At 40.3% G+C, this 26,622-nt stretch overlaps 1 protein-coding gene across 2 annotated transcripts in view; it reads right to left on the bottom strand.

The window, feature by feature from the left end:
- EFCAB14 (EF-hand calcium binding domain 14) overlaps positions 1-26,622 on the bottom strand; it is a 52,245-nt gene that overhangs the window by 16,281 nt on the left and 9,342 nt on the right. Inside the window, exons 3-8 of one of the 2 annotated variants that reach the window (XM_004371775.2) lie at positions 22,946-23,091; positions 11,288-11,386; positions 8,120-8,230; positions 5,192-5,296; positions 3,959-4,150; positions 2,435-2,521 (exon numbers count right to left, since the gene is read on the bottom strand). In XM_004371775.2, coding sequence (XP_004371832.1) covers positions 2,435-2,521; positions 3,959-4,150; positions 5,192-5,296; positions 8,120-8,230; positions 11,288-11,386; positions 22,946-23,091 — 740 coding nt within the window. The remainder of the gene's footprint in view (positions 1-2,434; positions 2,522-3,958; positions 4,151-5,191; positions 5,297-8,119; positions 8,231-11,287; positions 11,387-22,945; positions 23,092-26,622) is intronic. The other variant, XM_023727103.1, reaches the window with a different exon arrangement.

Below are 26,622 nucleotides of genomic sequence, written 5' to 3'. Positions count from 1 at the left end.
ACATGAATAGACATATGCACACTCATGTTCACTGCAGCACTGTTCACAACAGCAAAAAGATGGAAACAACCTAGATGCTCATCAACAGATGAGTGGATAAAAAACTATGGTATATACAGAAAATGGAGTATTACACGATAAAGAGCAATGATGAATCTGCAAAGCATCTCAAACATGGATAAATCTGGAGGGCATTATGCTAAGTGAAATAAGTCAATCACAAAAGGACAAATACTGTATGAGACCACTACTGTAAAAACTCATGAAACAGTTTACACACAAAAAGAAACAATCTTACAAGGGAGGGTAGGGGTGGGGGTGGAAAAATACTAAATAGACAATAGGTAAGTGGTAACTCTGGTGAAGAGCAAGACAGTACAGAATTCTGGGGAAGCCAGCACAACTTGTACAAGGCAAGGTCATGGATGCTCCATAGATACATCTAAACTCCCTGAGGGACCGAATTGCTGGGCTGAGGGGTATGGGGACCATGGTCTTGGGGAACATCTAGTTCAACTGGCATAATATAGTTTACAAGGGAAACATTAGTCCAAAGGACTAATGGACCACAACCACCATGGCCTCCACCAGACTGAGTCCAGTACAACTAGATGGTGCCTGGCTACCACCACTGATTGCTCTGACAAGGATCATAACAGAGGGTCCCTGACAGAGCTGGAGAAAAATGTAGAACAAAATTCTAACTCACAAAAATAGACCAGACTTACTGGCCTAACAGAGACTGGAGAAACGCGGAGAGTACGGCCCCTGGACACCCTTTTAGCTCAGTAATGAAGTCACTCCTGAGGTTTACCCTTCAGCCAGAGCTTAGACAGGCCCATAAAACAGAATGAGACTAACGGGGCACAACAGCCCTAGGAGAAGGACTAGAAGGCAGGAGGGGACAGGAAAGCTGGTAATAGGAAACCCAAGGTCGAGAAGGGAGAGTGTTGACATGTCGTGGGGTTGTTAACCAATGTCATAAAACAATGTGTACTGTTTAACGAGAAACTATTTGTTCTGTAAACCTTCATCTAAAGCACAATAAAAAAAATTAAAAAAATCTGAACTGTTGCTGAAATCACTATTTTCCAACAGTAACCACCTGTTACTTTCTTGTGCTTAACATTTATATACGGCTCTTAAATTTTTATTGTCATTTTCTAGGTGAGGTTTTTTTTAAAAAAAAAAAAAATATTTGCAGCAGCAGCCAGAAAACTCAACGAAGCCTAGCTTATGAAGAGTTAAAAGTGTAATCTATGTGATTTTTATCAAATAATATAAAACTGTTAAGTATAAAGATGGAATATGTTACATCAAAAATGGTCTATACTTAATGGTCCCAGTCCAAATTCATTTCCTCTGAACTCATCAAATGCAATGTGCACCTGAGAAGATATTTTAGATACTCAGTCACAATCTTTCTGGCTTTTTCTTTATTTTAGCTTAGCCCAAGGCTTATAATATTAAACAACATTCTTATCACAAAGAATGTTACAATCAAACTTTCTTTCCTGGGTTATCAAAGCATATTACAGATTGCTTCGCTTATGTGAGGAAGACTAAAGAAGGGGAAGGTACAAGGTGGAAGAAGTGGCTCAGGTTTTAATGGACAGTGTATATACTGAGACTGCAATCTAAAAATAAGAAATAATTTTAGGTTAGCCACCATTTTTAGTTTATCTCTGCCTCTGTTCCTCATCATTAGCACAAATAACTCACTATCTTAGCTTAAAAGTAATCTCCTTAGGCAAGCCTTCCTGATCTAATGTTGTCATCATACCCTATACTTTTTCTTTGCAGCACTTATCATACTTGAGATTAATTATCTGTTCAATTGTGTGTTAATGATTTTCTAACTGATGGACTTTGAGCACCATCAGACTAGGGGTTACACGTCTGTCCTGCTCACTGTGGTCACCCCAGCTCCTAGCGAAGTGCTTGGCACAGAATACCACCAGACCTGGTGATCTGCTCCTGTAAAGATTTCAGCCTGAGAAACCCTATGGGGCAGTTCTACTCTGTCATATTTGGGTCACTATCAGTTGGAATCAACTCCATGGCACACAACAATGACAGTCTAATTTTCTACTTTGTCTTGAAGTTTCAGTAAATGAGACAAATGTGCTTCTTTTCAGAAAAAAGTCATACAGTACAGAGATACTGATATATTTATTTTTGCTTCAGGGTAAGCCTTCTGTAAGGAGCCCTGGTGGTGCAGTGCTTAAGCACTTGGCTGCTAACCGAAAGGTCAGTGGGTCGAATCCACCAATGTTTGCTTTGTGGGAGAAAGATGTAGCAGTCTGCTTCCACAAAGATTACAGCCTAGGAAATTCTACAGGGCAGTTTTAACTCTGTCCTAGGGTTGCTATGAGTCAGCATCAACTCAGTGGTAATGGGTTTGGTTTTTGGGGTTAAGCCTCCTATTATTTACCTTTATGCTTTGGGTTTTTAGTGAATCTGTTCTGTTGGTCTCTTGATCCAAAGACTCTCTTTTCAGAGTGGCAGCTCTATCACTCATCTTAAAGGTAAAGTAAGGAGAACAAGAAGAGAAGATTAAAAGCAAATATTAAAACTTTAACATCCAGCAATTTTTAGACAAATTGATCGAACTTAAAGGATCTCAAAACACTTTCAACAGAAATACCAGAGGAGTTGGAGAAGTACGTATAAAAGGTGAGAGAACTTTTCCCCAGAACCATGCTGGGTGTGCTGTTGCAAGAAACAGAACAGATGGATACTATTACCAGTTTTCTTTGCTGGATAAAAATAAAGGAGGTAGGGCAGCTAGGGGAGTTTTGAGGTGGTAAGTTTTCACAATAAGGCCTTCAAAACCTTCAAGGCATGATATTCATCATATCATCCAAAATTCCTAGCCCCTACCTAGCTTCTCTGAGTTCAAAAGGTCTTTTTAAAATCAGGCTCCTCTAATCTTCACAGCTTTGTAGTAAATTACACACCCCTGTAAAGCAAGAGGGGGAACAGGTCTTCCTATCCACCCTTCAAAACCAAGGAAGTCAAGGCAACTTGCCAACCCTCCACTGTGGCAGAGCCAGTTCAAACGCTGCTTTCTTTGTGCCACAGTGAAACTTTGTGGGCTTGCGTCCTGCTCTGGTGATTACTTGAATTTATAGCACAATTTCCTGTATTTGGTTTCCATTTCTTTATATATGTCTGTGTCCTTGCTTTATGTTGAAGGGTGGAGCCTGCAGCTATTAAATACTAATCCATCTGGATCCTAGCACAATATACATGGAAAAGTGAAAAACAAACAAAGCCACATTTCAATCTTGGTAACATGAAAAACCAGTAAACCACACTGCCTACCAGCATCAGTGACATACTATGCCAGTTTCCTCATCTGTATGAGGGGTTGGACTCAATGACCTCTTAAGTTCTTGCCAGCTCTCACTGGCAGGAACGAGCTGGTATGACCTGATGTGTTTTAAATGGCTTTCCTGACATTATATGCAAAACAATTCTCCTAATTTGTAGACAGAAGCAGGATAAATTTGAAAGCCAAGTTTAGGCTTACAGGAATGGCAAAAGATTCTTCAGTTACTGTCAACTGTCACTGCTTCTACCCCTCATAACTTAAAAACGAAAAGATCAAGAAGACTACACTTGGAAATATGTGCTAGAGCTTTCCTACGAGACGGTCACTGGTAACACAAAAGGAGGCTTGTCATCTCTGCCAACAACTTGTGGTGAGGCCTTGGTAGGCAGCTTAACCTCTCCACATCTCTCTTTCCAAATTAGGACTAGCACTGCCTATGCCATTCACATCAAAGAGCTAGTGTAAGGATTAAAGGAGACAAAGATTAAGCACAATACGAATGTATAGCCTCTCAATTTTGCCAGAAGAAAATACTTTTCACAAGGTTGTTGAATGTCACCCATGTACAGACAAAACACACTGCAGTACAGAACATGTCAGAAAAGATCTGAAAAGGCTTACCATGCTGAAGGACAGGCTCGCTCTCTTTTCTACCTTGCTCATAGCAACCAGATCGCTTTCTATCAGGTTGACTCTCTGGGTAAGACTACTGACTGTCTCATTCATCCCCTTGAGTTTAAGGTCATTCTGTTTCTGGTACCCCACTAGGGCACTGTTTACCTCCTCTAAAGAGTTGTGAAGGTACAGGATATCCTGGAGTGGAAATAAATCAAGTTGTGGAATCCAGCTAAAGACGTTATACTAGGCAAGCAGGCCAGCAGCACCTAACAACCATTATTATGTCAAGTTACTGAAGTAAACGCCTTTTCCTGGTTGACCATCAATTGCTCTGTCTCTGCTTTGTTCCTCCTACTCTAAATTGTTCCCAGTTTACTCCATCTGGAATTGTTTGACCTCAGCCAGACATGAGGGGGAGAGAGGGAAGGGGACTGTCTACATGATTCACTCTCTGGTCCCAGGAAGCTGAGAGCTTGCAAATTGACTTGCCAATGTTTACCTCACCTGCTGGTGGGAAAGCTTGCTGGGTTATTAACTGAAAAGGCTATCAACCTAATTTGTCAGAACAAAACTACCTTAGGAACAATACCAATTACTGAATTGGCTCATGTAACAAGACCTTAACAAGTCGTGCATTATTTAGTACAAGATTCAATTATTTTTATTAACATACTCTAGTACTGATTGCTACTTAAAAGGGAATTATGACTCTAGGTTTTAAAGGGCATTAAACTCAGGGCAGGAATTCTTCTTAGTGAAGATTTCCTTTATTCTCTTTAGTTAATGTGATTCTGAACTTGACATCCTTTTTTCCCACCTCTTGCCTTCAGTCTTCCTGATTTTCAAGGATACACTTTCTAACATTCTTAGAATTTACTATGGCTCAAAATAGCCATCACTCTGAGTTAATCTGCTATCCATTCATCTTTAACTTGCCCAGATTGCTATTTTTTGTAGTTTCAGGATAATCTGGTTATTTTATGTCTTTCAAGATGTGAAAAGGAATTTACTCCACTGATTGACATGGAAGGAAAAAAAAAAAAAAAAGGCAGAGTGCCAAAGAAGAGACAGGAGAGCATTGTGGATCCCTAAGATACCGACACACATCCCTCTCTGCTTGGATCTCAGACAGGCAAATAAATGCATCCAGTGCCTGCTGAGCCACCCAATACTGAGCCCAAACTACTTAGGCTGCCTCCATAGCCCACAGGGAGTTAAGCCAGAGACAAAAAGCACCTGTTTTGAATTCTCACTGTGGGTTTTATTGTCAGCTTCTGATGTAACTGAAGGTGGTGGAGTGATCTCGTTGCTTCCACTGGTATCCTTCAAGAGGTGTTGATTCTGAAACAGGAATGGAGGTTAGCATAGGCAACAATTACCAGTTCTACTTAACCATCTGGAACGGTCCTGGAACATTCTGTTCACCCACAGGGGCATCCACAGATTAAACAACAAGTATTTCCCAGTAATCTACAGTGTGACAGTCCTGTGTTAGGCCCCGAGGAGATATGCACCTTTGGGGATGCTCAGCCTGAAGCATGGGTTGGATCATCAGTTTCCTAAAACATCGGCTGGACCAGCTGCTGCTGGCAGACTGCCTCAAGGAACTGAGACCCTCCCAGTCTGTTTCTCAGGCTTTTACTGGAAGGAATTCCTAGAGAACAATTTTCCTCTCTCTCATCACCTATACTCCAAGAAAATCTATAGAATCACTATAGCTTTTCAGGGACCACTGAGTCTGAACCTGGGCTTGTGTCAACATTTCCCCAGGACTAAAGAGGTTTGGACATTCATAGCGCAGCCAGTCATGTAACCACTGGCTTTGGGCACTGAGCACAACAATCAATCATGCACATTATTAGTTTTTCCCCAACAGCACAGGTCAAGATGTATATTTGGGGGATACCCTTCTTTTCCATTCCCTCCCCAATGCTTAAGTCTCTCTTTGAAGAGACTAAAATATAACATGCGTATATACACTTTTTTCCTTTGGTGGGAAAAACTTTGCATGGCTTACAGTAATCCTGTAGAGACTGTTACTATGACTTATTCAGGATAAAGTAGGCCAGTAGGGGTATTACTACTGGCAGCCATGGAAGTGAGAAAGAGGCCGATTTAATTATAATGGAATGCAACTGGTGGAAAGAAATTGTTTTCCTTGAAATATGAAACTTTGTTTTTATAAGAAACAAAAGTCAACAATAAAGAGAAAAGGAGGGTAGGAGGAAAAAAAATATGGTTCTAGAAAGAGTAGAAATTTCTGAGTTAGGGAAAATTATTTTAGCAAATATTTAATTACTTGAGAAAATGTTCAAGTTATTAAAATAATAAAAGAATTGCTGAGGTCTTTATTACTATCTAAGTTCAGCTTTGCCCAGGGTCATATACTCACTCAGTGGCAGAGTTGGAATTAGAATCCAGGTGTCTGGACACCTAGGGCAACGCTGTTTTTTCTGTACCAGCTTCAATCAATAATATTGAGGAGGAGTGGTTCTGAAGAAAAGGAAAAGCTCTCCCTGCTAGAGCTTTCTAATATGGCCCAGATCTCCTCTCTACAAATTGCCCAACTCAAATTTGGAACACCAAAGCTTGAAAAAAGCATGTGGGGCAGATCTAGAAATTAGTGGAGAGGCCAGGGAACTTTTGTGTGCCTTAAATGGTCCTGATTTCATGTACAAATTAACTCATTTCTTCAGCAAGACAGCTGATAGCAGTACTATCCTTTTGCCCCTCCATAAACCCTTCATGGAGCTGAGTACCCATTAAGTGATCAAGGCCTCTGAATGACTGTAGACGCTTACATCTGCAGCAGCATTAAGAGACCCGCGGACATCTGAAAACAAATGCTGGGCAATGCAGAGGTTTGCTTCCTGTCTCAATCATCTGTTGTTGCATAACAAATCATTTCAAAACTTTGTAGCTTAAAACAACAATTTATTTCTCATGATTCTGTGGATTGACTGGGCTCATCTAGGTGGTTCTTTTGCTCTACTTAGTGTAGGCTGAGGTCACACATATGGCTGCATACAGCTAGGAGCCTGGCTGGGCCTGGAGCATTCAAAATGGCCTATCATCCTCTAGGGCTCCTCTCCACATGGCCTCTCATCATTTGGTAGTCTACGAGCCCTGCCCAAGTTCCTGACCCACAGAATAGTGAGAAATAACAACTTGTTTTAAGTCACTGAGTTTTGGCGTGGTTTGTTATAGCAACCCTATGTACAACAGAACAAAACACTGTTCAGTTCTGGGCCATCCTCACAATTGCTGCTATGTGTGAGTCCCCTGTTGCAGCCACTGTGCCAATCTGTCTCACTGAGGGTCTTCCTCTTTTTCACTGATCCTCTACTTTACCAAGCATGATATCCTTCTCCTGGGACTGATATCCTCCTGACAACAATTCCAAAGTATGTGAGACGAAGTCTTGCCATCCTTGCTTCTAATGAGCATTCTGGCTGTACTTCTTCCAAGACAGGTTTGTTTGTTCTTCTGTCAGTCCATGTATGTTAATATTGTTTGCCAACACCGTAATTCAAAGGCATCAATTCTTCTTCCAGTCTTCCTTATTCACTGTACAGCTTTCACATGCATATGAGGTGACTGAAAACGTCACTGTTTGGGTCAGTCATACCTTAGTCCTTAAATGACATCTTTGTTTTTTAACTCTTTAAAAGAGATGTTTTGCAGCAGATTTACCCAATGCAATGTGTCTGTTGACTTCTTGACTGCTGCTTCCATGGGCATTGACTGTGGATCCAAGTAAAAAGAAATCCTTGACAACTTCAATCTTTTCTCCATTTATCATGATGTTGCTTATTCGTCCAGTTGTGAGGATTTTTGTTTTCTTTATTTGAGGTTTGTTATGTAGCAATAGATAATTTCCCACTTCCCCTCCCCCTTTCCATTTTCCTTCCTACCACTCCACTCTCAGGAACTGTGTCTTAATGCTGTATCTCCTCCAGTGTCACGTTTGCAGAAAAACTCAGCTTTTAATTCAATCTACCATAATTGCTAAATTTACAGATTGTAGAAAACTCAATAAATTATCTTTTAAAAAGGTTCACAGTAGCGTCTGTGGAAGTGGAAAATTGGTATCACCACTGTTACGCAGCAAAGGGTGCGTAGGAGTATTCTAAGACTTTCTGTAGCATCTGTAGATTTGCTTACCATACCACTCTGCAGTATTTCTATGGTTTTCTTGTGTTCATCCACAGTTTTCTGTATTGCCTCCACAGCAAGATGGACACTGTTCAAAGTGTTACCAATGGAAGCTACACTCTGAACACAAACATGGAGTAAGGTCAGTGTTTTTTTCCTTTTAATAGCTGCATTGAAATATACTTAACATAACGATAAACTGCACATATTTAACATACATAACTTGGGAAGTTTGACATATGTATACACCTGTGAAACCATTACACAATCAAGATAATAAAAATCTATCACCCCTAAAAGTTTCCTCATGCCCCTTTGCAACTTCTCCCTTCCCATCCCCATGCAACCACTGATCTGCTTTGTCACTGTATGTCAAAGTGTGTATTATCTAGAATTTTATATAAACAGAACCAGTACATACTATTTTGTGTGTGTGTGTGTGTGTGTGTGTGTGTGTGTGTGACTTTCACTCAGTATAATTATTCTGAGATTCATCCATGTTGTAGCTATTTAGCATGTTGTCAATAGCATTCTACTGTATAGCTGTATTAGAGTTGATGAACATTTGGGTTGTTTTTGGTATTTGAGTATTACAAATAAACCTGCTATAAACATTCATGTACAAGTATTTATGTGGACATACGCTTTCATTTCTCTTCACTGTACGCTTTCTTATCATCATGATAATGCTTAGCTTTTTTAAAAACTGTCAAACTGTGTTCCAAAATGGTTGTACCATTTTATGTTCCCACCAGCAGTGTATGGGAGAGTCTTAGTTGCTCCATATCCTCAACAACACTGGTATGCTGGTCTTTTTAATTTTAGTCATTCTAGTAGGAGTGTAGTGGTATATCGTTGTAATTTTAATTTGCATTAAATTTCATTAGGTCAGTATTTTTAATTATTTTAAATATCTTCAAATTATGAATTCCATGTAGCTGATACTGACATGATTAATAGGAACCAATCAATCTATCTACCTAAATAACAAGCAATTTTTTCAATTTAAAGGGCTTTTTCCTAGCAGAAAACAAAGTCTCCTTTCCTAAGAAAAGACACCTATAGATAAGGTTCTCCCACAAATTGCCTTAGTCAAGCCCAGGTGTAGACAGGCAGATGGTCAGAGCTAACACTGCAGATTGCTACTTGTCAGGAGTAAATGATGACTTTTGAGCAAAAATGGTTGGGAAGCATTTTCAGCTTTGGAAAACCCAGCACTGCAAAGGTTAAGAAAAAATTCCATTTGGCAGTGTTTGTTGTTCCCCTACTGGAGAATCCTGTCGGAAACTACAGACTAGAATTAGAAATGGCCAGTAGCTTACTTTGTTTACATCAGGCTTAAGAAGCCCAAGTGGGGTGGGGACTCGAGGATATGATTCAGAATCCATTTTTCAAAAAAGCCTTGTCCTAAGGGAACATCTAAAAGAATGCTACTATTTGGTGGGTTCTGGTCTTTTATTAAGATATGTTGACAAATTTATGGTGTCATATTAGTATTTTTAACCAAGGTCACTTTTATTATACTGATACCTAAGAATCCAAGAGAACAAGAGATGACATTTTTCAAAAAAAAAAAAAAAAAAAAAACTGCATGAGATACATTGAAACCAGGTATTTGGGATAGCCTAGCACTTTGAAACTGAGCCACTTGTAATAAAAGCAGTGTCTGGCATTATAAACACAAAGATTTGCAAAGAGACATACTGGGTAAAAATCTCTAAGCGGGGATGCTATCTATGTAAGTGCTGTTTTTACAAAAGCCACAGGCATTCAAAGACACCTACTGTTAGAGAATCCTCATGGGCTGGGTGTATGAGCCCAGCAGGGTGCAAGAAGATAGTGAGCTGTTGTTTAAGGATTTTTTTTAAGAAGCAGCTGACAGAACTGTGAATCTAGTAGTATTCCCATCAACTGCAAAGTGCCTGGCACATACTGGAGAAAGCTCCACCAATGTTTATGGAATTAATGAATGTAAGAATAAACAAATTTCCTTTTCTAATGCAAGACTGCCAGCCTGCACTAGAAGCTACCTTTTCCCCACTTGGCCCTTGGGAACAATGGCAAGAAGAACTTGGCCTCATCAAAGTTGTTTCTATTTTTTTTTTTAAAAGTTGTTAGCAAATGACCATACCGGACAAGCGGTAGATATGGAGACTGAGCACACACAGGTGGTGGGCTATAAAAGAGCAAGTTTTGTTTTTGCTTTTGCACTGAATATGTCACTTCTTTGTAAAAACAACTTAGACGTTTTATAGCACCTGGAGTAAATCAAATCAAACATATCACACGCTAACTTAAAAGTCAAAAGATCCTAGATTTGATACTCTTATGTTTGGGATTCCCTTCCTCCTGAGTCCCTTCTTCTGTTTCGTGCTGCAGGGGTTGATGTTCCTTGTGTTTCAATTAGGCACCTCCTTCTCCCTTTTTACTCCTGTCCACTCTCCGCATCTAGCTCTAAGAATCCCTGAGTAGTATTCTTCTGGTTGGTCCCTGCCTCTTGTTCTAGGCCTGAATCCTAGAGATTAAGTATACAGAAACCGTAAACTACTGTTTTTCTAGGTCCTAGAGTCTAGAGTATATAATTAGGAGCAAGTTTCTCAGAGGATGCGCATGTTTAACTTTACAAAATAATACCAAATTGTTTTCCAAAGTGATTTTATCAATTTACATTCCTGCCAGGAAGGTCTGAAAGTTTCCTTTGTTCCACATCCTTACTTATCACTTCCTGAATTTTTAATTTTTTGTGTTTCCCCAGATCATTTTTTTTTAAATAAAATTCTCTCTCAATCATAGAAAATAACAGTTTTAGAGAACCTCTCAGGTATAACTGGTCTGCTTTCCTGAAGACATTATGAATGATGAATTGAAAAGGCATGTGATGAAAAAGTGAACCCATCATATGCTAACATAAGAGTCCCAGCAGAGCAATCCAGGGACTCATAGAACCAAATAAAAAGGTATGAAACCATATAAACCATGGCTAAAGTTGCAAATTAAAGCCCCAAATAACCAGACCAAAACAACGCTGTCCTGAAATCTTTAGGGCACAGTGATATATTTCATCTATTACTATTCTCTTGGAACAGCTGACTTCAAATGCCAAGGTTTCCAAGAAAACTTGTAAGAAGCTAGAATTATAGCAGTAGGTTAATCTCAGTGCCCACATACAGTACTTACCTTCTGAAGTCCCTCTACAGTGGCAGGCAGGCTAATTAAGTCGGAAGCTGACTTAACACTGGCTTTGAGGTGGTTTACTGCCGAAGTCAACAGACTAATCTGAAAGGAAAAGAGTTAACAAATAATGGAAACAGAATTTGTAGGGTGCATACTTCCTTCACAAACTCCACAGCTGAGATGATGTCAAGGAATTTTATGCCATTCTGTGATCCAGACGTTACACCCTGTCAGCTCAGAGGAGAGGAACTATAGTATCTTGGACAGACTTGAGATCTGAGAGGGAACAATAATATCCCTTCTTTCCCTGCTCAATTTAAACATTAGTGCCAGAGAGGGAAAGGTAAGTATTATTCTTCTCCCTAGCTCTGGCAGCCATAAAGATCCAAAAATCTTAAATTACCCAAAAGATGCAATGATTATAATACAATCCTTCAACAACTGGACAGGAAGGAAATTAATGATCCAGGACCACTCAAAGATTTCATTTTGGTAAAAAATAACACCTCAGTTATTTACTGAACTTTTGTTCCTGCCCAAGTGGGAACATATGTTATAAGGTAAAAGCCTAAAAGAACTGCATCCTGACAACCTGAACAGCACTTTCAACTACTTGGAGATTTAGTTTTGGTTTAACAATGTGATTAATATTTCAAACTCAATAGCTCAACTAAAGCACTACTTTGTACCCTGAAGGGGCTCAATAAATACCACTGACTCACTAACTGATGCAATGAATGTATTAAAATAAGAACTGAATCAAAATAAAATGTGGCTTCTCTTCTGCTATTTAGGGGTAGAATTCTAAATAGCTGGACTTGCAAAACTGAAAAATGTTAGAATATGTAGACTGTGTACGTCTGGTATGCGGATGGGGAAAGGGAGGTTGAGATATACCTGGAAAAAACAGAAACAAAACAAAAGAAACCCTAAAAAACTTCCCTGATTCAAATACGGAAACCCTGGTGGTGTAGTGGTTAAGAGCAATGGCTGCTAACCAAAAGGTTGGCAGTTTGAATCCACCAGGCGCTCCTTGGAAACTCTATGGGGCAGTTCTACTCTGTCCTATAGGGTTGCTATGAGTTGGAACCGACTCGATGCAACGGGGTTTTTTTTTGGTAATTCAAATATATGGGAATCTCACAATAATGCAATATAATTGTATGACTGCGCAGAAATCCTGAAGTCTTCCTAGTTAATTTCTAATCTCTCTTGAATGAAGACTAGGGGGAACCTGTATAATACCTAATTCCAAGCTGTAGAGATCATATTGTAACAAGGCTTGCAGTATGGCTAAAAATACTCTTGCAGATTCTTAGTTCTAAACTGCTTCTCTATTCCAAATTCTAGGAAGAGGACGCAGGATCTACCAGTAACATTCAGAGTGGCCTCATGGATTAGAGTAACCACCAAAGTTTCTGGGCACCTGCTACACGCCTAGCACTGTGATAGGTACCAGTGTGTGTGGGGTGTGTGTGCGTGTGTGCGCGTTCGTGTGAAATAAGACAAAGTAGAACCTAGTCTTCCATTTATTCCTTCAACAAATGTTTGGCATTTTTCTGTTCCTGGCACTGTGGAGACAGTGGCAAACAAGATGATGAGGTTCTGCTCTCATGGAGCTTACATCCTAGTAGAGGTGACAGAAAAACAAGGAAGAAATGCATCAGATAGTAATAAGTACTATGCAGAGAATTAAAACAGGGCTCCTAGAATGAACAGTAGCTTGGTCCAAACAAGGAGACCACTGAGGAGCCTGGGAACTCAGGAAGTCAGCTTCTCTTGACCCTCTTTCCTTTTAGGAGGGGTAAGTTCAGGGGCTTGAGATCATTTTTCATTCATTCATTAATGTAACAAATACTTATTTTAGTGCAGGGAGACAATTTTATATAGGAAAAATATTAGATAGTGGGAAGTGTTAGGAAGAAAATTAAAATAAGGTGACTTGATGAGAGTGACTGGGTAGCTATTTTAATCGGATAGTCAGAGAAGATCTCTAAAAGGAAATGAAATTTAAACCGAAATCTAAATAATAAGAAAGAATAAAAATACAAAGACTGGATGAAGTACATTTCAGTGCAGAGGGAACTGCCGGTGCAAATGCCCCAATGCAGGAGAGAACTTAGCATATTTGAAGAACAGAAAGAAGGCCAGTGTGGCGTAGAGAGAGAGAGAGAGAGAGAGGGAGGGAGAGAGAGACAGAAAGCGAAAGTGAGCAACTAAAAGGGGTGTCAGTAGGATAATTACATGGCCGGAGATATCTTTGAGGAAGATTAGTATGGCTATTCTGTGGAAACAGGAGACCAGTCAGAAGGCCACTTCGGTAGCCCAGGCAAGAGATAGTAGAGGTTTAGACTTGGTGGTAGAATAGATAGGTGTAAAAGTAGAGCTAACATGATTTCCTGAGGAAATGGATATGAGGGGTATGGAACAGAGAGAAATTAAAGAAAACTCCTAGATCTCTAACTTCAAGGAGTTTTCAATAAAGCTGACCAAACCAACACAGAAGAAACAAATATTATGTGGGATACTGAATAAAGTTCAGAAAAAAGCATACTAGCACAAGCTGAAAGCAGCAGATTTCACTTAAATAGGACTCAAATCAGACTCTGATAGAGAAGTAGAAGTCACTGCCCTCTTGCTTGCATGGTTTCTGCTGAGTATTTGGAGCTTAGTCTTATTGACTCTCCTTTGTAGATGACTTTTCGTTTATCCCTAGCCACTCTTAAAATTCTCTCTTTCTCTTTGGTTTTGGCAAGTTTGATTACGTCTTGGTGACTTTCTTTTGGGATCTACCTTGTGTGGGGTTTGATGAGCATCTTGGATAGATATCCACTCATCTTTCAGGACATCAGGGAAGTTTTCTGTCAAAAAATCTTCAACAAATCTCTCTGTATTTTCTGTTATCCCCTGTTCTGGTACTCCAATCACTCGTAAGTTATTCCTCTTGATAGAGTCCCACATAATTCTTAGGGTTTCTTCTTCTTTTTTTGATTCTTTTATCTGATTTTTCCTCAAATAAGTTGGTGTCAAGTGCTTTATCTTCAATCTCACTAATTCTGACTTCCATTGCCTCAATTCTGCTCCTATGACTTTCTATTGAGTTGTCTAATTCTGAAATTTTATTGTTAATCTTCTGGATTTCTGTTTGCTGTCTCTCTATGGACGCTTGCAGCCTGTTAAATTTGTCATTATGCTCTTCTATAATCTTCTTAAGTTCTTTTATTGCTTTGTCTGTGTGTTCCTTGGCTTGTTCTGCATTTTGCCTGATCTCCTTCATGATCTCTTGAAGAGTTCTGTATATTAATCTTTTGTATTCTGCCTCCGATAATTCCAAGAAATTCTTGATTCTTTGTTTTGGGAGCTTGCTGAAGCCATCATGGTCTGCCTCTTTATGCAATTTGATACTGACTGTTGTCTCTGAGCCATCTGTAAGTTATTATATTTATTTTATGTTTGGTTACTGTGTCCTAGCTTCTTGTTTTGTTTTGATATCCCACAATAGGCTGCTTGTGTGAGCTAGCTTGATTATTGGCACCTTTGAAGCTCTAACATCCTGTCACCAGGTGGTTAGATCTGTTACTAGGCACATGAGCCCAGGAGTCCATTTACTTTTTTTGTAAGGATTCAGCTCAGATGTCCAGCTAGTCAGTTACCAGTTGTGTGGCACAGGCTCTCACCTACAGTCCTAGACAGGCAGGGGTGATTGGAGTAAGCACGGGTATTTGGCTGCAGTAGGGGGTCACATGCTGAGCAAGACAGGGGGCTGAGAGCTGCCTCTGAGCGTGTCCCCGTTCCCTAGAGTACGTAGGTGAGTGGGTTTTGCAGCCAGACTATGGACACCTGATGCTGTTGGCTATAAGGACTGGGAGGCACCACTTATTCTTCAACGCATCACGGGTGGCTAGGTGGTGTAGGTGGAGCCACCAGTCCTCAAGCCACTGATGTGGGTAGGTGAGGACCCTGCTTAATGGGCAGAGTGGGGTCACACGTCACAAACCTGCACTCCACCATATAGCTGATACTGTTGAAGTTAGGCTAATGAGGGCCTACACTGTTGAAATGAGCCCACACAGGTCTACGCAGGTGTGAAAGGCATTCAAAGTCCATGGACCCCTTATGCCTGTGCCTAGGCAAAGGAGCTGTGCCTGCCCTGAGTTCCCAGCACAGGGGAGCTGGAAGCTTGTTTTTTCCTGTTTGTTAATTTGTTCCCTCTCCAAGGCCAGGAGAATGGCTCAGGGGTGCATGACAGGTCCTACTTCTGGCCCAGGGGACATGGCAATTGCTGAAGTCGACCCAGGACCTGGTGCAGAGTGGGGAGGAGACAGGTAAATGGGAGAGAGGTTCTTCCCAAAGGGGGTGTTTTTTGATCCACACAGTAGGTTAGATGCATGTACTTATCTTTTGCCGATTAAGCGCGGCTTTTCACTGGTTCTGGAGGGTTGAGTAGACTCTCTGCCACTCAGTCTCTCCCGATGTAGAAAACGCATACCGAGTGCCACTGCTTGCCTCACTGCGCATGCCAGCCGATCCGGCCTGCAGGTTGCCAGTTCCTGCCGGGTTAGGTCTGGCAACTCCTCGGTGCTTCTGAACCGTCTCTCCCTCGCCTTGCCGCTCAGTCTGATTCCTCAACTTTGCCTTTGATGTTCAGGGCTCCTAGACTGTCATATACAATCGATTCACTTGTTTTTTGGGGTCTTTGTTGTAAGAGGGACCACAGGAAGCATCTGACTACTCCATTATCTTGGCCCTGCCTTGAAATTTGTATATAAATATAAAGCAGGTGGTCTTTGTAGGTTAGAAGGGTTAGAGTAGCATTGGGGAATAGGGAGGACCAAAAGCATAAACAGTATTTCTCAAAGTGACAGTGATTCATTTATTCGTGTGATTATTTGATTAAGGTTTGTTTCCTCTACAAGACTATAAGCTCCATGTGATCAAGTGCCATGTCTGTTTTACCTTCCATAATATGCCTGGTATAAAGACAGGACTCAATAAGTATTTAATGAATGAATGAATAGCCGAGAATGAACACTCTGTATCTGGGATGGGCACTGAGAAGGCTAGTGCGTGTAGAGGGTAGCGGCCAGGATGTAAAAGATAAGGCTAGAAAAGTAGTAATTTCATTTCTCTTACCAATAAAATGGGTATAACAACAAGAACAACCACTACCGCTTCATATGGATGTATGATGGTTTTAAAATATATCTACAAATTCCTTGATACTCCTCCTTTCAAAAGGTGGACCCTAATTCTCTTCTCCTTGAGTAGGGGCTGGGCTTCGTAATTTGCTTCTAGTGAACAGAATAAAGCAGAAGTGACAACGTGAAACTTTGGAGACTGGGTCATAAAAGGCACTGTGGCTTCCTCTTTGCTCTCTTGGATCACTCACTCTGGAGAAGATAACTGCCGTGTTGTAGGGACACTCAAGAAGTCCCATGCAGAAGCCCACTGTCTTAAGCTGGGTTTTCTAGAGAAGTAAAACCAGTAAAGCATATAAATATATATATAGAGAGATTTATACCAAGGAAATGGCTCATGCAATGGTAGATGCTGGAACATCCCAAGTCCGTGGATCAGGATAGAGGCTTCTCTAGATTCACGTAGCCACAGGGGCTGGTGAACCCAAGATCGGCAGGTCAGAGAGCAGGGCTCTTGCTATAGGCTGTGAAGAATCCACAAATCCCAAAACTGGCAGGCAAGATCACAAGGCTTCTCCTGATTCACGTAGCTGCAGGGGCTGGTGAACCCAAGATCAGCAGGCCAGAGGGCAGGGCTCCCGGCTCACTGTGAAGATCGATGAATCCCAAGATTGGCAGATAAGCTGATAGCTCAAGTCCCAAGAACCGGAGGTCAGATGAACAGGAGGCAGCCACAGGATCCAGAGCGAGCAAAAATCCAGAATGTCTGCTTATATTCGGATGCAGGCCACACTCCTAGAAACTCCCTTTTAATTGACTGGCTACTCACAGCAAATTCCATCATGTGAGTGATCACATATACACACTGAGAATCATGGCCCAGTCAAGTTGACACACAATCCTAACCATCAATCCATGCTGGGAGGAACTGAGGCCTCCTGCCAACAGTCATGTGAGTAAAGATCCTCCAAGCCCTAATCAAGCCTCAGATGATGCAGCCTGGTGAACATCTTGACTGCAACTTTAGAAGGATCCTGAGCCAGAACCACCTAGCTAAGCTGCTTTTGAATTCCTGACCCACAGAAACTGAGATAATGTTTGTTGTTTTAAGCCACTGAGTTTTGGGATAATATGTACTCCCATGTCAGATGACTAATACAGGCTTTGAGGATTTGACACATGTATAGTAAGTGGCACAAATGAAGTACTCAATAAGCAATAGAGCTTTAACAGTGTAATTTAATAAGCACCTAAATGTGCCATTCTCTATAAGTGTTCCAACATATTCAGATTAATAATCATCAATATTCCAATTCTATTCATTAAAAAAAATGGGTGAGAAACCTCGACCCACAGGTATACTCTCAGCAAACTATCAACCTCTTAAGAGTAGCAATTATATCAAGGAAGCTTTCATCCAGGCCTTTAAAAAAGATATCATGAATAATATCAAGGTTGGGAAAGAACATAAGAAAACAAGCATTCTCATGCATTGCTCATGGGAGTATAAGCTGGAGAAGCCTTGTTAGAAAGTTACCTAGTACTGTCTGTCAAAATTTGAAATGTTATATCCTTTAACTCGGCAATTTCACTTCTAGAAATCTATCCTAAAGATTACTTGCTCATGTGTACCAAGATTATGCACAAGGATATTCATTGCTTCCTTATTTGTAATAGAAAAATGTCCATCATTAAGGGTGTAGATGTATATAGTCAGTGAACAAAGTAAGCTGTAGAATATGTACTGAATAAATGAGCCCATGTATTTATACACACACACACCTATAAATTAATTCATATTAAAAGTTATTATGATTTTGTAAATATATAGAAAGGGGACCAGAAGAATGCAGTCCAGACAATTGACAGTGAACACCTATGGGGACAGGGAGAATGAGTGTGTGTGGGTCTGTGAGATGGGGGACACACAGAAAGAAGGAGTTGAAAGGGAATTTTCATAGTAGTTTTATATGTATTTCATTGTTTAAATCTTATACAACGAGAATATATTCATGTATTATTTGTGGAATTTTTAAAAAAGACAAAAGATAGGAAAGAAATGTACACTTAGTAAAAAGTTATCATGTAACAAACAGTTGAATTAAACAGAAGTCAGTAAAAAAAAAAAAAAAAAAAAAAATCCAGATTCCAACCAAACGATGAGTCATAACTTTTATGCATATTATATGCCATTACATGAATGGGTTTGATGGGTTTCCTTGGGTGGCCCCTTCCTCCATACCCTCCACTGGGCCTTCCAAGACCACCTTAACATGCCTGATCATAAAGTGCTAGGAAGAGGCCCCTTCCCCAGGAATGTTTTACTTAGTGTCCAAAAGTACGTACACAGTTGACTCTAGACCAATTTGTTGGGCAAGAATATAGGTATCCCAAATGTCCTATTAATTATGTGGTTACCTTTTGGCTACCTGAGGGAACAACAAACTCCTTCCACTGACAACTGCCCAGATCTTAACAAGCTGTGCTATGGGTGGAGTGATCTGGGTGGAAATTATTCTCCTAGGTACTGCAATGTCTGGAGGCTATGGTAGAACTCTGCTAATCAGAAGTATCTCAAAATGGCTAACTTCATCACTAAGTGGCCAGTATGGCTGGATGGCACTTCCCATTTCACCCAATGCAAGCAGAACTAGGTGGGTGAGGTACTGTTCCCCACTCCCTCCTCCCATGCTCCACTCTAAGCCTAGGGTATCAGCTGCCTCACTGAAAAGAGTATGTTCTGGAGAGTTGACCATTAACTTTCCAATTACCGAATATCATTTAGGACTTCTTACTCACTTATAAGATTTGGATCACACAGGTCACTAAGACAACTATATTCTCATAGACTGCAAAGCCGGATTTCATCCTTCAGCACTCCTCTCTTCAGTGGAATAATGCCCAATTCTATGGAAAACTAGACCAAAGCTACAAGTATAACTGGAATGGAAAGACACGAGGTATCCTCCATTACTGGCGACTGCTCTGGGCTCTGACTGACACATTCTAGAATGTCAGATAGGATTAAAACATTACAGAACTCATCTCTGAGTCACTTTGCAATTCAAAGAGTCTAAAAAGCTGAATTAAATAGAAGCCATTAAGAAAAAAAAAATCCACATACCAGCCAAAAGATGAGTCATAACTTTTATGCATATTATATGACTTCTCATTAGCAAAATTAAAAATAGCCACAGTAGGCCATTGGCTTACTAGGTCATTTTATACTATAAAGTCTGAAATGTTGCTTTTTGCTTTGGGGTTGAAATTAAATGCTCTTTAAATAGTAAGGAAAAAGTAACTAAAACAATCATCAATGATAAATGATTTGAGTCCTAGTAGGTACCTGGCATCACATCCTTTCAACAGCACCTACTAAATCCTACAGGGGATATACAGATGGGAAGTAGAATGGAAAACTGGAAAGAAACCAGGTTCCCAGGATTTGAATATTTTAATTTTAGCACTGCTACAATGTTAACAGTGATTCCGGGCAAACTATCTGTTGTAGATTGAATTGGGTCCCCCCAAAATACGTGTCAACTTGGCTAAGCCATGATTTCCAGTACAGTGTAGTTGGACTCCATTTTGTGATCTGATATAATTATCCTCCATTTTGTGATGTGTAATAAATCCTAACCTGTATATGTTAATGAGGCAGGATTAGGGTGAGTGTATCTTGGGTCACTGCCTTACAAGAGGGTGTGACTCAAGCCACACCCTTACTTAAGTCACACTCTTACTCAAAGTCACACCCTTGATTAAGTCATACCATTTATCTTACAAGAGAGAAGAGAAATGAGAGAGAAGCAGCAGAGAAGGAAGCGACCTCACTACCACAAACAAAGAAGAGCTAGAAGTGGAGTGCATCCTTTGGACCTGTGGTCCCTGAGCTGAGAACCTCCTAGCCATGACACATGGAGACATCCAAGGAATGCTGGGCCTACAGATGTTGAAAGGAGGCAAGGACCTTCCCCCAGAGCCAATAGAGAAAGAAAGCCTCCCCCCAGAGCTGGCGCCCTGAATTCGGACTTGTAGATGCATAAACAAATACCTATCACATAAGGCATTTGCAAGAGTGCCAGAAAAAAGATACAGAGAGCGCTATAGGAGAAGGGCACTCAAGCTCCTTCTTGATATGGCTGTTGCTGACTTATCATCATCTCTAGCCCCTTTCCACCAAATTGTAGCTATAATGAACTGCTAAAATTCCCTGAACACACTGTTTTCATCCCTCTATGCTTTTGTACATACCAATATTTTCTATAAAATACCTTTCTCTCTGTCTGCAGAATTCACCTGGCTAACTCCTGTTTGCCCTTCAGGACTCAGCTCCAGCTGGTCTGGGTTAGATACATACTTCTAAAAGTTCCCACACACATATTTGGACCTGTTTCTTACTGCCTGTCAGCCTGTTGTGCAATTGTTTACTCTTCTATCTCCTCTAATTGACTGTAAGATCCTTGAGGGCAGGGATCAAAACTTTTTTGGTTTTGAATTCAAGGCCTAGCTACATAAAAGCAGCTCAGTAAACATCTGTTGAATTAATGGTCTCCAAAGAAGGGTGAGGAGACTCCCTATAATGGTTGAGAGGGAATGGGTACAGAATCAGAGTTTTCATGAATAAAATGGAAAAGTGAGTCTTCAAGGACTACTGCATTCTTCTGACCTCATAACAGTCAGATCAAGAAGAAAATGATTCATTTCCAGATTTCTGGTTAAAAAGTACTCAAAATCCAAAATATGTACTAAAAGATTTGAAAATCTGTGTGTCCTCTCACCCTAGGTACCAATTTCCCCTTTGACTCTTCCTATATGCCCATTTACAAGAAGATGGGAAATAGCTGATTTTGCCTCCTCACCCTGAACAATCTCATGCTCTTCTCAGAATGGTAAACTCCATGACTGGCAGTCCATATGGAATCCATGTTTTGCCCCAGTGAGAGATGCTAATTATTTCTCAGTGCTTCAATGTGGTCTACTTTCACCTGGATGTAATAATCTCTGGCCAAACTGCTCATATGCACTGTGAATGCAAGCAAGGCCATATTATTTTTGAAAAAAAGGGTGAATGCCTGCTTTCCTCTAACTACTGAGAGTCCAAGGATGTATGACAACTAGTAAATACTAAATGCTGCAATCCATCAATTATTCCATGAATAATTTTAAAAACTGAAATAGAACTGAATAGAAAATATTATAAGGCAGCATTATATATTAAGGATAAACTACTGTTCACAGAAACTTGTTTCAGTTATACAGGTGTATGTATTTAGTAGGTAAAGACATAAAACATTGCTTACTGTGGGTTCTAGGCAAAAGTTTGAAAGCCACTGCCCCAGACCATTCAATGATTTTTGGTCTTCAGTGCTGAACTGCCTCCCACTCCCACACCACTATCAAAAGGTGGAGATGGCTTCAGAAATATTTGAAAGCACTTTCGACTAGCACAGTGCTCCCTGCCACTGGCTGATTCTAAACTTTGTAACACTCTTTTAGCCCCAAGAAGGATGACATAGCTATTTCTAAGTACTTTGCAAGTGTATCATTTATTTGGTACTTGGTTGTGTCTTTACCTCAATTTTTTTCCCAGTGCATATGTCCTAAATAACTGTAAAAACTGAAGACAGGGATTAAAGTTACCCAGTGGGAACAACAGCACCGTATACATAGGAGGTGCTCAATCAATATCCTTTGAATAGCCTCTTTCCCGCGGCAGAGTTCCTCTTTTACAATCAACGCATACTGAACTCTGGCCAATTTAGGGATTAAAAAAGTTTTTGCTTTAGACTTGTTTGCCTGGCCAAGGTATTTAACCAACTCTGTCACCTGCTCCTATGCTAGTCTAGAACAACTAGTATTAGCTGATAATGATACTATATAGCACTATACTGCAAGGCTGCTTCTGTAAGTTTGTTAACTTCATTAAACAAAAAAAAGCTCATTAGCTAATAAAAACAGGCAATTCATTTTTCTAAGAGGTCCTGGTGGCGCAGTGGTTAAACCGTGTGGCTGCTAACCGAACAGCAGTTCGAACCTACTAGCTACTCCACAGGAGAAAGATGTGGCAGTCTGCTTCCATAAAGATTTACAGTCTTGGAAACCCTGTGGGGCAGTTCTACTCTGTCCTATAGGATTACTATGAGTCAGAATCAACTCGATGGCAGTGGGTTTTATTTTTTTCTATCCATTTTTCTTGAGGGTTAAATGATGTTCCTTTTTAAATCTGATTCCTAAACTGCTCCTTAGGAAAAGCTGACTTAAGACTTTCCAACTTCCTCTCCTTGGTAAAACTCTGTTCCTTTAGAAAAAGATTTAACATTTTAAATATTTGGTAAATACACACTATTATCTATTTTACCTGACTTTAATATGTTGGGATCATAGTATGTAAGACATCATTTCAGAAAATTAAACAATCTGAAGCAAGTTCCTTATACCCACAAAATCATACCAAAAACAAACAAAAAATAAAAACAAAACTAAATATTCATGGTTTACAAAGAAATATCACTTTTGCTACCTGCTTATTCATTTCTGTGATGTTTATCCAGACTCTCTTCAAGCCCAGCTCTCCAGATTCAATCTTCTCAAGTTGTTTTTGTTTGCTGAGTAGTTCTTCATTAAGTTTGGGAATTTCTTGGAATGAGTTTTTCTGATTAGATTCCACTAAAAGCAAAAAAGACTGCCTGATTAGTTATTATTCACTTCCTTTAAAAAAGAAAAACTGGCAGAAGGGACCAGTAAAAAATGATTTATTAAAATATAAGCGCCAAGACTTTGTATTGTCCACTTCTGTATACTCAGCACCTAGAATATACCTTTAGGCACTCAATAAATATTTATTGACTGAAAAAATCTGACCTTTGCTTACCTCTCAACCACATTACTCATCACCCTACCTACCTCTTCAATCTCCTTTTGCGTCAAACTGATCTCTTGAGCAAACCACGCTCTTAAAGCCACAGTGACCCTGTACAGGGTATTCTTTCTGCCTGGATTTCCTTGGTCTACCCCTTCTTCATTTCTACCACCTTAGCCTAGCTAATTCCCTTCAAGATTCAGCTCAAACAGCTGTGCCTCCACCTTGGGCCACCACCACCTCTTCACTACTCCAAACTCTAAACCCGTTGTCATTGAGTTGATTCCGATTCCAACTCATAGCGACCCTATAGGACAGAACAGAACTACCCCATAGGGTTTCCAAGGCTGTAATCTTTATGGAAACAGACTGCCACGTCTTTCTCCAGCAGAGCGGCTGGTGGGTTTCAACTGCTGACCTTTCAGTTAGCAGCTACACACTTAACCATTGCACCACCAGGGCTCCAAACTCTACCAAGCACTTAATGCACTATGCTGCAACTCTTGACTCATTTGTTTCTTCCACCAGCCTGACAGTGAACTGCTTGAGGACAACGACCAGGTCTTACTTAATTATGTATTCCCAGTGTCCAGCACAGTGCCAGGTACACAGAAACACTCAAGAAGCACTTGGTGTCCAGTGACATAACCATAGGGTATGAAACGGAATTAATGTTGTCTTAAGTTAAACAAAACAAAACAAAACAAAACAAACAACAACAAAAAACTTAACAAAAAAATCCCTTATTAAGTTGAAGGTGGTGGAGGTAATAAATATAAAACATCTTTACTTCAGTCAAGTCTGCTATAAAAAAAATCAGAATCACCAAAAGAAGTTAAAATTTTTATTCATTTTTCAAAAATATTTGTGAAAGAATTTCTTTATAAATAACAGATTTCCCTAAGTGCTTTTAATGTAACATCTGATTTATACATGCAGGCACACATATTATACAGTGAGAACATTTTACTAATCAGCCTAAATTAATGCAGCACTTGGCATTTCCTGAGTTTCTCAGAATTTTCAGCTATGTTGTAAAGAAAAACTCATCCCACATCTGCTGTTCTCAGGTGGTCAAACATCTCATGGGGAGAAGAGGATCTCTTTTCTTCCTGCAGTCTATACCAATTAAGTAGAAGAGAGAGGTGGAAGAGGAAATAAGATACCCAACACCCAAACCCACAGCCGTCACGTCAATTCCTACTCATAGCGACCCCATAGGGTTTCCAAGGCTGTAAATCTCTACGGAAGCAGACTGCCCTTTCTCCCGGGGAGCGGCTGGTGGTTTTGAACTGTCGACCTCTCAGTTAGCAGTCAATCGCTTTAACCACTGTATCACCCAGGCTCCCTGAAATAAGACAAACACATAAATAACCTGGGTGCAATTTTTTTTTTTTTTATTGTACTTTAGGTGAAGGTTTACAGAATAGTTTCTCATTACACAGTCAGTAGGCATACTGTTTTATGACATTGGTTAACAAAACCAACAACATGTCAACACTCTCCCTTATCGACGTTGGAGGACCTTTTTTCTTTTTTGGTGGAAACATACCATTTCAAAAATTTCTACATGTACAATTCAGTGACATCCATTATGTTCTTCCAGTTGTCCTTTTCCAAATTATTAACCTTTTCCAAATTATTCCATCACCATTATCTTCAACTCACTGTCCCCTAGGCTTCCCATCAAACCTTTTGAGTTGCTGTTGTCAATTTGATCTCACATAGGTAATTCTTTTCTTTTTTTTTGTACTTTAGGTGAAGGTTTACAGAACAGAAAAGTTTCTCATTAAACAGTACACATATTGCCCTGTGACAGTGGTTAACAACCCCACAACATGTCAACACTGCACTTTCTCAAGCTTGGGTTCCTTATCACCAGCTTTCCTGTCCCCTCCTGCCTTCTAGTGCTTGTATCTGGACTGCTGTGCCTCATTAGTCCCATTTTGCTTTATGGGGCTGTCCAATCCCCAGCTGAATAGTGAACTTCGGCAGTGACTTCACCACTGAGCTAAAAGGGTGTCCAGGGGCCATACTCTCGGGGTTTCTCCAGTCTCTGTCGGGCCAGTAAATCTGGTCCTCTTTTGTGTATTAGAGTTTTGTTCTACATCCTTCTCCAGCTCTGTCCAGGACCCTCTGTTGTCATCTGGTCAGAGCAGTCAGTGGTGGTAGCTGGGTACCATCTAGTTGTACTGGACTCAGCCTGGTGGAAGCCTTGGTAGCTGTGGTCCATTAGTCCCTTGGACTAATCTTTTCCTTGTATCCTGTTCTCTTCATTCTCCCTGACTAGTTGCTCCCGAAGGGGTGAGAGCAGTGTAGTATCTTAGATGGCTGCTCACAGGCTTTTAAGACTCCAGATGCTACTCACCAAGGTAGAATGCAGAACACGGTCTTTATAAACTGTTATGGCAATTGAGCTAGATGTTTCCCGAGAGCATGGTCCCCACAGCCCTCCGCTCAGCAATTCAGTCCCTCAGGGAGTCTGGATGTGTCTATGGAGCTTCCATGACATTTCGTTGTACAAGTTGTGCTGGCTTCCCCAGTATTGTGTACTGTCTTACTCTTCACCAAAGTTACCACTTATCTATTGCCTATATAGTATTTTCCTCCTCCCACCCCTTGTAACCAACAAAGGTTATTACTTTTTGTGTGTAAACTTTCTCATGAGTTATTTACAGTAGAGGTCTCATACAGTATTTGTCCTTTTGTGACTGACTCATTTCACTCAGCATAATGTCCTCCAGTTTCATCGATGTTATGAGACGCTTCAGAGATTCATCACTGTTCTTTATTGTTGCATAACACTCCATTGCGTGTATGTACCAGTTTGTTTATCCATTCATCTGTCGATGGGCATCTAGCTTGTTTCCACTTTTTTGCTATTGTGAACAATGCTGCATGAATATGGGTGTGCATATGTCTATTTGTGTGATGGCTCCTATTTCTCTAGGATATATTCCTAGGAGTGGGATTGCTGGATCCTATGGTATTTCCATTTCTAGCTTTCTAAGGAAGTGCCACATCATTTTCCAAAACAGTTGTATCATTATGTATTCCCACCAGCAGTGTGTAAGAGTTCCGATCTCCCCGCAGCCTCTCCAACGTTTGTTATTTCCAGTGTTTTTGGTTCATGCCAGTAATGCTGGGGCGAGATGGTATCTCATTGTGGTTTTAATTAGCATTTCTCTCATGGCTGATGATTGCGAGCATTTCCTCATGTGTCTGTTGGCTGCTTGAATGTCTTCTTTGGTGAAGTGTCTGTTCATTTCCTTTGCCCATTTTTAAATAGGATTATTTGTCTTTTTGTTGTAGAGGTGTTGGATTTTCTTGTAGATTAT

Source organism: Trichechus manatus, unplaced genomic scaffold (assembly GCF_000243295.1).
Source record: "Trichechus manatus latirostris isolate Lorelei unplaced genomic scaffold, TriManLat1.0 scaffold00015, whole genome shotgun sequence".
Lineage (NCBI taxonomy): Eukaryota > Metazoa > Chordata > Mammalia > Sirenia > Trichechidae > Trichechus > Trichechus manatus.
Note: the sequence above shows the minus strand (reverse complement) of the source record. Positions and strands in the feature narration are given on the sequence as shown.